The sequence below is a fragment of the Furipterus horrens genome, unplaced genomic scaffold (assembly GCF_987537825.1).
Source record: "Furipterus horrens unplaced genomic scaffold, mFurHor1.1.pri manual_scaffold_11, whole genome shotgun sequence".
NCBI lineage: Eukaryota > Metazoa > Chordata > Mammalia > Chiroptera > Furipteridae > Furipterus > Furipterus horrens.
Window position 1 is genome coordinate 19,932,294 of NW_028327181.1, and position 15,252 is coordinate 19,947,545.

The 15,252-nt window shown below is 54.8% G+C and overlaps 1 protein-coding gene across 2 annotated transcripts in view; it reads right to left on the reverse strand.

The window, feature by feature from the left end:
* Window positions 1-1,158: 1,158 nt before the first annotated feature.
* Window positions 1,159-15,252, reverse strand: part of TXNRD2 (thioredoxin reductase 2) — a 47,655-nt gene continuing 33,561 nt past the window's right edge. For both annotated transcript variants that reach the window (XM_090291829.1, XM_090291830.1), the window contains exons 12-17: window positions 9,262-9,398; window positions 6,149-6,244; window positions 5,592-5,684; window positions 3,929-4,000; window positions 3,658-3,755; window positions 1,159-1,282 (exon numbers count right to left, since the gene is read on the reverse strand). In XM_090291829.1, the coding sequence (XP_090147955.1) occupies window positions 1,159-1,282; window positions 3,658-3,755; window positions 3,929-4,000; window positions 5,592-5,684; window positions 6,149-6,244; window positions 9,262-9,398 (620 nt within the window). The remainder of the gene's footprint in view (window positions 1,283-3,657; window positions 3,756-3,928; window positions 4,001-5,591; window positions 5,685-6,148; window positions 6,245-9,261; window positions 9,399-15,252) is intronic.

The window sequence follows — 15,252 nt, forward strand, 5'->3', positions numbered from 1 at the left end:
ATCCAGACACAAAGTCCTACGCCAGCTACCTCGGGGGCTCTCCAGGCTGGGGCTCTCCAGGCAGGGGTGAGGGTCTCCTGGGCTTGGCCTCCAATGTCCTGTCAAAGATGGGAGGTCAGCATGAGGTGGCCACATCCCTCGTGCCCACACACACAGGGACCCTCTTGGTGCAGAAGAGAAACAATCCCTGAAGACTGCTCCCCCCAGGATGTTGAGTCATAGGGAGCATTGTACTGTAAAAGATATTTTGCGATGACAAAAATTTATGGCAAGTTCTTTGAGGTGTGGCATTCAGATAAAAGAGTTTTTTCAGGATGCCCATTGCTTATCTGTATCAAAGGCAGCCCTGGTTGGGGGACCGTGATGGAGCGCGTGCCCAGAGTGCTCCAGGAGAGGCCTGAGCCCGCTGCCTATGGGAAGGTCGGCCACTGCTTGGCCCCTCCCGCTGGGGCTGGAGGATGCTCAGACCAAGAGATGAAAGGCCCTGATCACAGGCATCACTTTGGCAGAGGTCAGGGAGGGTCTTGCTAATGCCTTCCTCCTCAGGAGAGGGTTGGGATCAACCACGTAGCCAGAGGCTTCCAGCAGCTGCTGGCCCGGCCTGGCTCCGAAGCTCTTAACAGAACCAGCTGTGCGGCAGCAGCTGTGCGCAAGGCAGTATCTCCACCTTCTGGGCGGGAGAGAAATGAGCTGGGGCTGCTCTGCGTGGAGCAAGGCAGGAGAGAGAGGCCCTCTCCTCCCACAAAGTGGCCCACAGAGCTCAGCCTTGGGGACACTTTCCAAACCCAGTATCCCACCTGAGACATGCTACCTGAGATGGGTGTGAGCCCAGCCTCAAGACTCTTCCTGCATGTGGGAGCAGTGGCAGCCAGGCCTGGGTCAGGGGGTATCCTGGGAAGGGTGGGGCCCTCTGTGGACTCCCATCCTAGCCTTATTTCTTTGGCTACTAAGACTGGGGCCCAGGGCTGACCTGCCTGAGGTGGCATAGCAGGTACAGCCTGCCACACACCTGAAGAGCAGTTCACAGTGGCCACCTCCCACCTCATGTCACAAAGCCCACCCCATCCACGTACCTGGATCCGAACCTCCGAAGCGCCTGGCTGTGGGGGCAGCAGGTGTGCGGTGTGCCCTGGGCCTGGCAGGGATGGTGGCTTACCCTCAGCAGCCGGTCACGGTGGGGTCCAGGCCTGAGCGCTTAGAGATCCGCAGCTTGGCCACCTCCTCAGCACAAGTTGGGTGGATGCCCACTGTCCGCATCACCTGTGCATAGGAGGCCCCACACCTATATGCAGGGGGAGGGGAAGTCAGGCAGTTCGGGGAGACATGCTCATGTTACCCTGACCCCAGGGGAGCACCTCGGAAGTCTTGGCCTTCTTACCATCCCCCACCCCCAGCCTCCACCCTCTCTCCTCCAGCTAGCAGCCAGAAACACCTGCCAACACCCATTCGACCCATGTCTCCCTCCAAGAAAATGCCGGGGGCCTGCAGTGGCCAAGCAGCCCCACCTCAAGCCTGCCTCACACCTGACCCCTCCCTCACTTGCTCCAGCCTGGCCTCCTGCTGCTCCCAGCCCCCTAGACACCACTCTACATGGGCTGTGGTTCCAGCTGGTCCTTATGTGGGGCCCACTTCCTCACTCGGCCTGAGCCCGCTTTTTATTACGGCAGCCTGCGCCTGCCCAGCTCCCCCTGCCGGCCCGCTCTTCCGCTTGGCACCCAGTGCTTGTCACGTACGTGCCTCCTGCACACTCAGCAACAACTGTCCCCTGCGCACTGTTACTCCTTGGCACGCTGTGTACGGGCACCCACAGGGCACTGTCATCATGCAGCTCTTCTTCCGCTGGCACAGGTGTGCTGGAATGCCTATCTGGTGGGAAGGTCCCACCATGAACGACTAGTGTGTTCATCCCAACGTGGACAGAAGGCCCCAGGACAGATGGGTCTAGTCCTTCCTCCCGACTATGTCTGACACATCACAGTCATCACCCCACTGACTTGCTCAGCCTTCAGCTTCTCCGCTGTGCAGACACTGGAAAACTACCACCTTCACCAACCAAAAGGGTTTCTTGGTATTTAAATTATGTTTTAAAATTCTGATCAAGACACAGCAGCTTTCTACTTATTTTTCTTTTCTTTTCCTCTGAATTGCCTATTCACATTCTCTAGCTTCCTATTGGATTAATCCTATAATTATTACTGTTGATTTCTAAGAGTTCTGTGCATGTTACAGAAATCAGCCCTTTGCAGCTGCATTATTTAAAAAAGCTGCCACATTTAAAAGTGTCTCTCCAGAAATTGTTGTAGAAGCTCAGTGTCAGTCCTGGCAAAAGTATCAGTGTGCCAGAGTATGGATGGAGGTGGCTTTGTGGGAGAGCCATGGCTCTCCCTGTCCCTACAGCTCCAGGGATCTGGGCTGCAGCCGTGGGCCACCTAGCCTGCCAGCGCTCACATGCAGCTTAGTGAGCCAGGTTCCAGGGGCCGCCCTTAGCTATTTTCCGGTGCCCAGGGCAGGCTGCCCTCCCCACAGCGGGCTCTAGCCAGACGCAGCAGGCCAGAGCTTGTACCAGGCTCACGGGCTTCCTTCCAGTGGTCAGTCTGGACTGAATGGGATGTAACATAAATCCCGTGATTAAGGACCACAGACTCACGTTCCAAGTTTGTTAGTCCAGCCCTGGCCCTGGCCCTGCCTACTCTCCTCTCCTCCATGGCTCAGCTCCCCTCCCTCTGGGACGTACCTGACCCCACAACCCAGTGATCACCTTGACGTGTGGGTGAAGGGCCAGGAGAGCAATGGTGGGGCCTGAGGCTCACTGCCCTGTGATGAGGTGCCCCAACCCGAGGGCCCATGCTGCCCATGTGGGTGGTTGGGGTGCCCCTGGAATGTCTGGACTAGACCCTCAGCCTTTGCAGCCCCTCTATCGTCAGCTTTTCTGGGTATCAACACTGCTCCTTGAACCCCCATCCTGTTCCTCAGACCTACTACCTCCACACACCCCAGGCACATGTGGAGACCCAGGCAGCACACACGTCCTCCTCTCAGTTCAGTGCATCCCCTCTGCTTCATCCCACCCTCCGGCCTCCGACAGCCCCACACGCAGCTGCCCAAACTCCTCACTGCCGTGGACAACCCACTCACATCCAGAGCCTGGAGGCAAAGGCTCTAGGCAGCCCTGGGCCCCACAATGCACAGCCTGTGCCCCAGGCACAGGTAATGGCTGGGGCTCCAGCAGACGAATGCCCACGTGGGGGTGCGAGGGCGGCTCTCACAATACACTTGAGGCTGAGATTTTGCTCAGGACCGCCTGGGCATGGGGTCCCCAGGACAAGGGCCCCAACCCTGCTCATCCTGAGTAGAAAAGACCCAAAGACTGACCCCTGGAGGGCCAGCTAAGGATGTGAAGCTCTCCCCTTGCCGCCCAGGTGGCCTGGTCATGGGCAGACACTGAGTGTGGTTGGCCTAACAGGGTTTGGCGGGAGAAGAAAGCTGCCTCTTATCTGGATGAACCTGCCCCATCTGAAGAGACGCTCTGCGGAAAACACAGGACAATACTACGTGAGAGCAGCGTCAAGGCAGCGGGCGTTCCACTGCAGAGCTGCCAGTATCCGGAGGGACACCAGTCTGAGCCTCATGTAACGGCTGACATTCTTCTGGACTTACTTGATCCCCAGAGCAAATCCTTGAGTAACTTCACCTGCATTGGGGCCAAGGAAGTGCAGGCCCAGCACCAGCTGTGGAGGCTCCCGCAGGCACACCATCTGAAAGCCACATTGTCAGCTGTCACCTAAGTGGAGGTCGGACCCTGGCACTGCATGTGGCCCACACCCTGGGGCATTTGTGGCCATTTGGGACTCCCCCAGGCCCGGAACCCACTCCTTCCCTCCCTCTCATGCCCTGGCATGCCCCGACCCAGGCCCATGAGGACACTCGCCTTTATGTAACACTGGGACGCATCCCGTTCAGACACTGTGAACTCCAGCGGTTTATAATAGGCGTGATAAACCTGGGTGACAAGACACCGATCCCCGGATTCAGCAGCTGCAGTAAATCAAGCCCCCCGGCCATTTCCCAGCTCTGACAGTCTGTGTGAACACAGCAGAGACCTATGCACAGGCGGTCTATGGCCAGAGCCACACTGCAGAACAGAAACCCTCCCACGCAGGCTGAGACGCCCTCAAACTGCAGCAGCAGAGCGGGGTGCCAGGTTAGCACCACCTGCTGTGACTGGTCACTGAGCTCAAGGCTCTGCACTCGGCATGGGCATCGCCGAGGAGTGCAGACCGGGTGGACGCTGCCCAGTGAACGGGGTGACTGAGGCAGTGGGAGACAGGAGTGGGTTAGCAGGCAGCCATCTGGCCTCCCTCAGGCACCCCAGTGCTTCGTGGGCCCTCACTTGAGCAGGAGGAGGGGGCAGGCACAAGGGGCCCCCGGCGCACACTGGAGCTGTCGGACAAAGGCTTTCAGCACCCGAGAAGGGATCGACAGTGTGTTCAGGGCTGCGGCTCAGTAAAAAATGAGCAGGGCCCTCACATGTGTTGCACAGCCATTATTAATTAATGGAGCTTCAGAGAATATTGTTCTAACTAAGACAGAATTGAAAAAAAAACAAACAAAGAGTATTTGGCCATTCAACATTGTGAAACATAAAACAACATTATAAAATGCCATGAACATATGTCCCAGTGTACTTGTGATGAATCAAACAAAAATAGCAAATAAAGTGCCGAGGGAAAGGCCGGCCTGTCAGGCCTGGCCCGTTGATGGAGGGGACTGGGGCGCTGGGGCAAGGGGCAGGCCCTGGCGTCCAGTGACTGATTCCCAAAGGGTACCAAGCCCTGCGGTGGTGGCCACATGGGGTCTGGTTTCTAATCGCTCTGCCTACAGGCTGCTGCAGCAGCAAGAGGAAGCTACACTGAAGGCTTCCAGCATCCAAAGCCTCCTCACATCCTGCCAGGCTGCCTGGGGCATGCTCTGTGGTCATCCCCAGGCCACAGGTGGCCAGAGCAGACCCCAGAAGAAGCCTTGTCTGATGAAACCCCTGCCTCTGGGGTGAGAGTCCAAGCCTAGGCTGTTAGGGGGGCTATGGGGACTGGAAGGGTCTGGAAAGAGCAGAGGCAGAAGCTGGCATGGGGCTGGGTGAGATGAGGGGTCACAGACTGCAGGAACCACAGGGGAGCTGGGGAGAACCAGGAAGTAGAGCTCCCTGGGGGCAGGGCCAGGCTGGGGCAGGAGGACAGGGGACAGGGGAGCAGAGGTCAGAGTGCAGGAAAAGACCTTCTAGGTCTAGGGAGATCCGTGTTCCTGTGAGGTGGGCCACACCCCAATGCTCCCTAGTTTCTGAGGCCGCCCTCCAACACTTCTGTCTCCCAAGTCTCTTTCTGCCACATCACAGCATCACAGCCATTGTTCTGAGTCCCCATACCCCACCTTGCTTCTGCCCCACCAAGCTGCAGGCCCCAGGGAGCAGGGAAGCCATCGCTCCTGCTCTGTGGCTGGGCCTCTGTCGGGGGGGGGGGCGGGGGGGCGTGGCAGGGGGCCTGAGCCCCACATAGGGTCATGTTGTGACAGCCCCTTCTCCTCAGGCCCTGATTTACCTCCACATGCTCCTCTCCGTGGCGTGCCACAGCCTCCTCCTCTGACAGCCCCACACAGCCATATTCCAGCGGGGTGAACACAGTTGTGGGGACCTGGAAAGCAGGTTCTGAGTCAGGCCAAGTTCCCAGACATGCCGGCTGGCAGGCCGCAGCTCAGTGGGTGGACTCACTCACTTATTTCTGGGCCCCACCCACCAAGCTAAACTTCACACATAAGGATGCACACCCACACTGACATGCACACCCACACACATGCACACTGGTATAAACACACCCACACATGCACACAAAGATGTGCACATATACACCCATATGCATGCACACATACACAGGCATGCACAAAAAAGCACACATGTGCACACCTGCACACCCACCACACCCCCACATGCACACACACAGAGATGTGCACATACATGCATCCCTACACATACGGGCACATATACAGATGTGCATGCGCACATGCAAGCGCATAGACACACACATGCTCCTGCACCCCGGGACAAGCGGCAGCCTTCTCCAGGCTGAACCTAGCCTTGTGAACAGCAGCGAGTACTCACATTGTCATAGTCCATCAGGGCTGAGGACTGGCCACAGAGCCTCTGGGCCAGGAGCCGCCCTGCCATGACAGCTGTGGGTGTCAGCTCGGGCCGCCCCTGACAGAGGAAGGAAGAGTGTGGGGTTAGCTCGGTACGTCTTCTAAGGGAGTCTGTGCAGTCCCATCACCCATCACCTTCCCAGTGAGCTGTCTCCCTTTCAGAAACCCCCCAAATGCTATTTGCTACTGGGTCTCTGTGGTGAGACCACAACACCCAGGGCCCTCAGCATATGTATCGGTTCTCTCTTCACTCCCTCTTTTGCTCTTGGAGACACCTGTGGTTATGACACTCTGGGCCAGCAGAGATGAGACTAATGAGCACACACAGTGCCCATGCTCCCTTGCGGCTTCTGTCTGAACCCCTTCTTCCTGTTGGAGACCTTGGAGAGCAGATTCTACAACAAAGCTCAGAAGAGATCCCGCTGCCATTCAAGCATTCACATTAACTGAGACTCAGGCTAAAACGAGCCTCAAAGCCTTCCGCGGGTTTCTGACACACAGCTCATCACGGCCCGTTACAAATCCCAAACCAAAATGCTGCTCTGCTGGGGGCCCCTCTGTCCCGGTGTGTGTCCTGCTGGGGGCCACAGCCCCCAGTGTTCCTGCACACATAGGCCTGGGACAGGCTGCCAATCACTTCCCCAGCAGCAGGAAATGCAGATGTTGTTTGACATTCCAGAAATGAATGGCGATCCACAGAGATAACTCAGCAGAGCAGGCTGTGCATTCCACTGGGCCTGACTAGGTGCACAAACCTCCAGGCGCACGCGCACAATATTGCCCTAAACAATGCCCCCCCACGCCTGCCCCGGACCAGTGGGGCGTTAACTCTTGTGACTGCTCAGAATGACCTTTTCAGGTAAGTGGACTTAATGTTTGGATAAATAATGCCTTTGTGTGTACCATATGTTCCTGGCAACATGGTCTGAAATATTATGGTTTCTGCTGTGTTGGCACGAGCTCTGCAGCTGATGGTACTCCAATTCACTCAGCTCCTGGGGTGCGCAGGGAGTACGTCTTATTTGAACTGGGCTCTCTCCCAAGACCATGATGCTATCTCAGAACACAGCTCACAGAATGAATACAGAAGGCCACTACCAGAGAAAGCCATGTCCAAGCCATCAGAGACCAATCACACTGAGTAACTGTTTTGCCTGGTGATGGGGACCAGGTCCACGGGACACCTGAGGACATATAAAACCACTCACTTCTATCTGCAGCAGCAGGCCGACTAGATGGTCAAAGACAACCTGGCAGGAGAACTGGCCAGAGCTCTGACCACATGCCCCAAATGAACTGTCACCAAGGATCTGTAACAGATGGGAAGGCTGGCCCTTCAGGAACAAAGGGAAGTCCCAGCCTATGCCCAGGCCCTGCCCTGGCCTGTCTCCTGTGTCCAAGCTTTCCTGAACACCACCCCCCAAATATTATGACCACAGCAGAGGATGGTAAGTGACACTGAGGGAAGGATGTCCCCACAGCATCAATGACAACTGCCACCTGTGCCCTCTCAGCTCCAGGATGCTCCACCCAGGGACCTACTCACCTTAAATACCCCCTACCCCCAAAGTGGATTCCCAGGTGCACGTGGGCATGAACATCCTTGCTGAGCTCCCCTGTGCCTTTTCTGCAGCCCAGGGGTCTCTCACTGCCCACCCCTTTAGGTCTCTCCTGACCCCTGGTCACTAAGCATCTTCTGAATCTGAAATAGTTTACTTACTTATTTGCCATCTGTGACCTCTACTGGAATGTCACCTGTATGAGGGCTGGGACTTTCATCTGTTCCTGCAGTGGTCCCAGAACTCAGTAAAGTGCCTGGTGCCAGAATAGTGGGCTCTCAGTCAGTATATGATGAATGAATGTAAATTAACACATCATGGTGGTTTTGATAGCACCCCCCCCTCAATTTACCTCTGCCTGGAACGTCAGAATGTGACCTTATTTGGAAATAAGAGTCTTTGTAGATATGATTAAGGTAAGGACAGAGATGAGGTCATACTGGATTAGGGTGGGCCCTAAGTCCAATGAGGGTCCTAATAAGAGATAAACAAGAACACATAGCCACCTGAAGGGTGCAGTGAAGATGGAACAAAGATGGTGGAGCTGCAGCTTCACACCTGGAATGTCTGGGGCCAACAGAAGCCAGAACTAGAAGAGGCAAGGAAGGATCCTTCTCCTAGAGGCTTGGGAGGGGGAGATTTCAGACTTCTAGTCTCCAGCATTAGAGAAAATACATTTCTATTGTTCTAAGCCATCCAGCTTGTGGTGATTTGTGGTGGCAGCCCCAGGACACTAATATACATGTCGATGATGCTGGCATGTCTCAAGGCCAAGAGGGCTGTGGGGGTCTGGAGGGCCTGGTGCCCCATTCAGTCCCCTTTGACCAGGGACTCTCCTGAGCCACCTTTCTCAGGACACGCTGTATACACGCAGGACAGGCTGACTGCTCCTGAGGCTTTGGGGGAGCAGGGCCCACAACTAACTAGCTGCAAGTCTTGCTAGGAGCCTGGGGGGGTGGGGCAGGGCTTCCAACAGGACTCACAGGTGGCATGCACCCTACTTTCCAGGGGAGGGAGCAGGCAGGCCTGTGGAGGGGCTGGGTCCATACCCTGTGAGGCTCGTGTCCTCAGGCCTGCCCCTGCCTGCAGCCCATGGAGAGTACTGACCCGCCAGAGATCAGGGCATGAACTGAGGCAAGGAGGTCAGACCCAGTGCTCTGGGGCCAACGTGGCTCCAAGGCTGTGTCCAGCAGTGGCATTTCCAGGGCCCCGCACCTCTGCCCCCCGGCAGCAAGGTGAGGTCGGCACCTCAGTGTGACCAGGTGCCACCCCCTCAGAGCTGACGCAGAGGAGGTTCACAACAGGAACCTGCTAACGGCACTCACAGATGTCTTTAAGCCTTCCCCACCTGCCCTCCACAGAAAGGAAGAGCATTTGAAACAGCAGAGGCTGATGTCCAATTCCTTCCAGAACTCTAGTTTAAGAGCCCCCGGGACTTGGCCCAGAGCCTCTGTCAGCCATGTGTGTCCCAGAGGTCGGGCCAGGGTGGGGGTCAGGCATTGGGCACCAGCCATACCTCTGCTATGTCTCCGATGGCATAGATATGGGGGACGGATGTGGCTTCCTGGGCATCAACCAGGATCTTCTCACTCTCAGGGTTAATGCTCACTCCAGCTTTCTCCAAATTCAGACTTCTGGTTTCTGGAGCCCGACCTGAAGGAAGAGTGGTTTATTTGCTGCGCTTTTCGTTAGCAGTTTTGATCAAGATCCCTTGGTTTACTGGAAACACTTCTCAGCATGTCCACTTCAGAACTGGGTGAAACATCAAACACATTGTCAAGGGCCTCCTGGACTCCACGGGCCTCAAGTACACACCTACACACACACACACACACACACACACACACACACACACACACACACCTCTACATTTACACAAAGAATCTATGAAAGGATGAGACAGGACTCATATAAATAGGGAGCTTCGGAAAGGGAAGAAATGGGGGGGGGGGGGGGAGACAGACAGGAATAGGACTTCTCTAAACACATCCTGAGATACAATTTTGTTTTCTTAATCATATATATAGTTTACACATTAAAAAAATGAAATTAAATAAAAAACAGGAAAAAATTCCCTATGACCTGTAAACAACCTGGAACAAAGGGGCCTGATTGTGTACGAAGCTGGGAACAGAGCAACAAAAAGCTGATTTGTTCAAGAGCTGTAGGAGCCCATATTTTAACTGAATGTCCTCAAAGGGCCGTGTCCTCACAGTAAATAAAGCTGCAAACAGATCTTGTGTGTCATTCAAAGACAACAGTTAAAACCCCATAATATTAAATTCAAATTGGAAATTCATGATTTCTTTTTAAGTTCCTGGTCCTGACCACAGAAAAGTCTAGAAGCAGTGGTGACCAAGAGTGATGTACATCTTGATTGACTGTGCTCACTAAGCCCTCCCCAGTGCAGGGGCCAGGAGCGGAGGGCACAGCCCACTTCAGGCCTGGATGTCCTGGGACCCTGCAGAGCAGCCATAGACACGATGTGACAGGGCCAAAGACATCACGCTCTAAGGGGAAGACATGGAACACACACACCCCAGGCCCCTCCCAGAAGCCGTGGCCCGTGCTATGCATGCATTTTCCACTGAGGGCATCTCTATGGAGCCTGCCTGTGGGCCTCAGGTAAGCTGACAGCCTCGTGAGTCCCCATGTGGCCCTCCCTGGGGTGGGGTGCCCTCCCTTCCACTCTCTCTGTGACCCCAGGGCTCCCCACGCTCCTCCTGCATGTTCACAGTGCGGGCAGGACAGCACTTGATGGTGGGCTTATGCTTCTATCCTGCCATCAGACTATTTGCATGGATAGGCTATGGCCCTGTGTCCCCAGGTCACATGGTGGGGAGCCAACCCAGAGCAAGCAGCGAGAACGCAAAACTCATGCCCTGCTCGGGGTCTAGCGGGCCAGTTCTTGGAGCAGCTCCATGCTGCAGGCCCTCAGCTCCCCGCTCCCGTGTGTCGTGGCCCCTGCCCAGCAAAGCCCCAGCTTTGAGACCTCCAGAGTTGAAAGGAGACCTGGGCCAAGGGGCAGAGCACACCACGCCCACCCTTGGTGCAGTCAGCTTGGTTAATCCTGCTCTGGGGTGCAAAGGCCAGGAGGGGCAGAGCACTGTGGCCCCTGGGGACGCTGGCGCAGCTGCCTCCCTGCCAGATTCCCTACAGGCTGCAGCCTTGGGCATCATTGCGGCTGAGCTGCCAGCAGAGGTCCCTTTCTCTCTAATTCAGTTGATGTGGCCTCACTGAGCCAGGAGGGGGCAAAGGCAGCTCTTCCTGCCTGATGCTAGGAGGGTGGCGGGCAAGCCCTTATAGCCCCCAGAGGCTTGGAGTGATCCCCAATGGCAAAAATTAATGGTTTCTAAGGCATAGTTCCCACAACTTGCAGCGGAGCAGACACACAAGGGGTCGGATGGTGGGCGATGCCAATCTGAACATCTGGAAGACCAAGCCGTGTGAAAGGGAAACCTCATCTCCAGCTGCTCTCTCGGAATGGGAAGTCAAAACAGAGACTCAGCTAAGCCGTGCTTCTCAAGTTCATGGGGAGCCGGCTCCAGCTTCTTCACTCTGCTTGGCCACAGGAATCGGGTGCCAGGCAGGCTGGCACCCATCACCAATCAGACCAAAGGCGACAAGAGGCTCCAAAGTCCCTGCCTTCTGACAGCACTAGCGTCATATGAATGGAGACTCGTGAGAATGCAGATGGGACATGCCACCCTAGCCTGTCCTGCCCTAGACAAGATGGCCCAGGGGCCCAGGCCTGACCCTGGATAAGGGGGGTTGTTCTCCTGGACCCAGTGGGCAGCCAGGAGCCCTCATGCATTTGGAGAGGGACTGGAACATGTGCCTCAGTGAGGAAGGAACTGGGCAGCATGGGCAGGACTGGAGGGGGTTTGCTGGGTGGGCTGAGGGTCCCTGCAGGCAGAAGTCTCATTGCTCAGGCCTCTGGTTCCTCCCAGGCCCCTGACTCTGGGGAACACAGCAAACAACGACTTACCAAGACCACTCCTGCTGACTGCTCTGCGCTGCAGTGTCTGAGGCCAAGCTGGAGCCCGAGACCACCCTGCTCTGATGCCGACCCACACTGTACCCCAACTCTTTCCTGCATACCTGCCTGGCCAGTCACAGGAGTCCATGAGCATTTTTCCTCATGTGCCTCATTTTAACCATGATAACCACACACTTTGCAGATACCAGCCAAAAACCACATCAAGGTCCTCAAGAAAATACAGTAGACCCCCTTATCCGCGGAGATGAACAATATGTTCCAAGGCCCCCCGTGGATGCTTGGAACCATGGATAGTACTGAACCCTACAGATACTTATTTTTTCTTATGTATCAGTAATTTTAAACCTTTTTCATCTCATGGCACACATAAACTACTTACTAAAATTCTGCAGCACACCAAAAAATATACTTTTTGCTGATTTGACAAAAAAATAGGTATAATTTGGATTCATTCACACTGATGGCTACTGTTGCCTTGGCTGTTGGCATTTCTTAATTTGACAGTCCAAGGGAAGAGAGGTCAGTGCCCCTGACTAAATAGTCAGGTACTGCATGGTTTAAAACTGGCATACCAGTTGGTAATCACTGTTAAACGTACATGTCCTTTCACTAAAAGGAAGCACTTTATGGCCTCTCTTTTGCATATTCTAATGCCAGCATTATTGGGGACATCATTAAGTAAAATAAGGGTGACCTGAACACAAGCACTGTGATACTTCTGCAGTTGATCTGATAACTGAGACAGCCACTAAGTGACTAACAGGTGGGGTGTAGACACAGTGGAGACGCTGGACAAAAGGGTGATTCGTGTCCTGGAGCAGGATGGAGCAGGATCACACAAGATTTCATTCCTCTACTCACAATAGCATGCAATTTAAAATGTATGCATTGTTTACTTCTGGAATTTTCTGTTTAATATTTCCAGACCACAGTTAACTGTGGGTAACTGAAACAGCAAAAGGCAAAACAATGCATAAGAGGGAACTACTATATAGATATTTAAAAGTAGTAACAGGAGACAGTAACAAATGCATGGATTAGGTGGCCAGAAGTCCATTTTGAAGCCAGAATTTTTAAGGACATACTTTGTACATAAACTTGGAACGCTCATGGCAATGTGTAGATCAGGCCACTGATATAAGGAATAAATGGGTGGATGGCTGGGGCAGAAGGGTGGAAGGGTTAAACAGTATGGCAAAGCTACCTGCATGCAGTAAGCACTCCATGGATGCTTCTGGAATGAACAGTGAAGGGAGAGAAAGGCCGCACCAGGCGGTCAGAGTCCTGAGAAGGACAGCCACGGCACATCAGGGTTTGAATCTACACCAGCAGGTGTGTGCGGGGTGAGGCCTGAGACGGGCAGGGGCCCCAGCCCCACCCAGGCGCCCCATACCATGGGGCTATATCCCAGAGCTGTGACAAGCCTCACAGGGTCATAGCCCTGAGCCCCTATCATGGGCCTTAATAAGCAGACCACCTAGGCAGTGGTCATGGAGGAGGGAGGGACAGGCCCCATGAACCTCCAGAGTTCTGTTCCCTTGTGCTCAGAGCAGTCACACCTCCCCATGGAGGCCGGGGTGCGGTCACATGGTGTGGGCCCCCACCCAGCTCAGGCCCAGAGCCCCACAGGAGCAAGAGAACTGGTGCCATGTGGAACCCCACGGCTGGCCACACAAACGGGGAAGCTCTGCCACATGGAACACGCCCAGCCCAGGTTCAGGCCGTACAGAAATGGCACAAAGCAAGGTGCAGGCAAGTGTACCAATCATCTTCTTGACCCCCTTCCTTTCATCCTCTGCAAAAATAAAGGCATTACTCCTCAGATGATTTGAAGAAGAGGTAAGCCCCTGCCGTACCCGTCTGCGTCCTCCTGCGTGACACACACGGCACTTTCCCTGCCCTAGTATAACAGGCCACCCATTCTAAGCCCTGTGGACTCTGTCCCCCTTCAGCCTGGGCTCTTGGCATCCATCTTGGTTCTACCAAGTGCTGCTGAATGGCTCCCCTGGGTGGGACTTCCAGGGGCTCCCAAGTCTCCGCTCCCTGGATATTACTGGGATGGAGATGGCAGTCTGTCCACATGTCAGGTTAGTTCCTTTGAGCAGGTCCTCAGAAGAGGGCCACCAGCCAGGGGCGGGGGGCAGGGGGTGGGGGGTGGTCAGGGTAGGAGGCGAATCCCCATGGCTCCTTTTTAGACGCTGCTCCTTCCCAGAGTGTGGCAGGGGCAGGGGGTGGGGAGCTCACGTACTCTCCCGGTGCTGATCTTTACTACTACAATTATTTTTTGGCCAAGCATGTATTAACTATTTCCTTGTGAACTGTCAGTCCTGTCTTTTCTCATTCACTTACAGGCATTTTCATGACTTTCTTAACCTGTAAGAGCTTCTTATGAAATACACATATGACACTCTGCCATTGTTACAGCAAACAATGAGAACATTAAAATTCCAGGTACAAATAGATGTTCTCACTTCCTCCTCAGAGGCTACAACCATCTGCATGAATGTCTGAATGGGCCCACACCTTTCTCTGCCCTTGAAGCTGCCTCCCTCACCAGGCCCAGCCTTGGCTATTGGCCAGAGTCCTTCTGCAGGACCACATGACCCCTGGTGCCTCTGAGGTGAAAAAGTCCCTCTTTTCCAGCACCCACCACCCAGGACATCCCAGGGCCTGAAGTGGTAGCAGAATCAGCGTTCAGCCCCAGTGTTCTCGGTACAAGTGGACCCGGCCAGCCCAACTCCTATGGCCCCACCAGCTGCTGCTGCCCTCTGACCACCACCCTCCCCCTCCAGCTGGAAGACGGCTGAAGACTGAAAACCCGACTGAAGGCAGCTGACGGTCAGTGACTACCTGCTCTGCTGGACACCGGGGCGCAGACAACTGGGTACATGCATTTCACGTGCCTCTTTCATCCATTATGGGAAGAAGGGCATTCCCTCCAATTTCACGCCTGCCTGGAGCACATGTTCTGACGAGTGAAGGGCAATCCATGTAACGAGGTAAGATTTAAGTGCCAGCAGGAGTATGACAGGGTGAATGAGGGCCTGTGATCAGACATCCGCAGCAAGGATTTAAAGGAAGCAGCTGGAAGCTCAGTGCTGGGAGGTTGGGAGTCCAGGAGGCTGGACGGGATGGTGAGGGCCCAGCAGTAGCTCATGGAAGGCCCCCTGGGTGACCCTCCTGAGGGGCAGGTGGCCCCCCAGGGCTGGCCATTCCCACCGAGCTGGGCCTGTGCAGCACCATGGACCAGGCATAAAGGGGAACGCACACCTTTGGAACCTCTGGTTGGATATTTAGAGACCTACTTTTCAAAAAATGAATTAAATGTGTCTTGTTATCCTGGAGACTTAAGGGAAAATAGTAAAAATAAGGGGCTTCTTTTATTTTCTCAGTGAGTCCCAGGCCCCATCCATAGTTGCAAGCCCCCCGGGAACAGAGGAAAGCAGCTATCCTGCTGGTCTCAAATGTCCCGGGCAGGCCTCAATACTCGAATGAATGAGGGAGCCA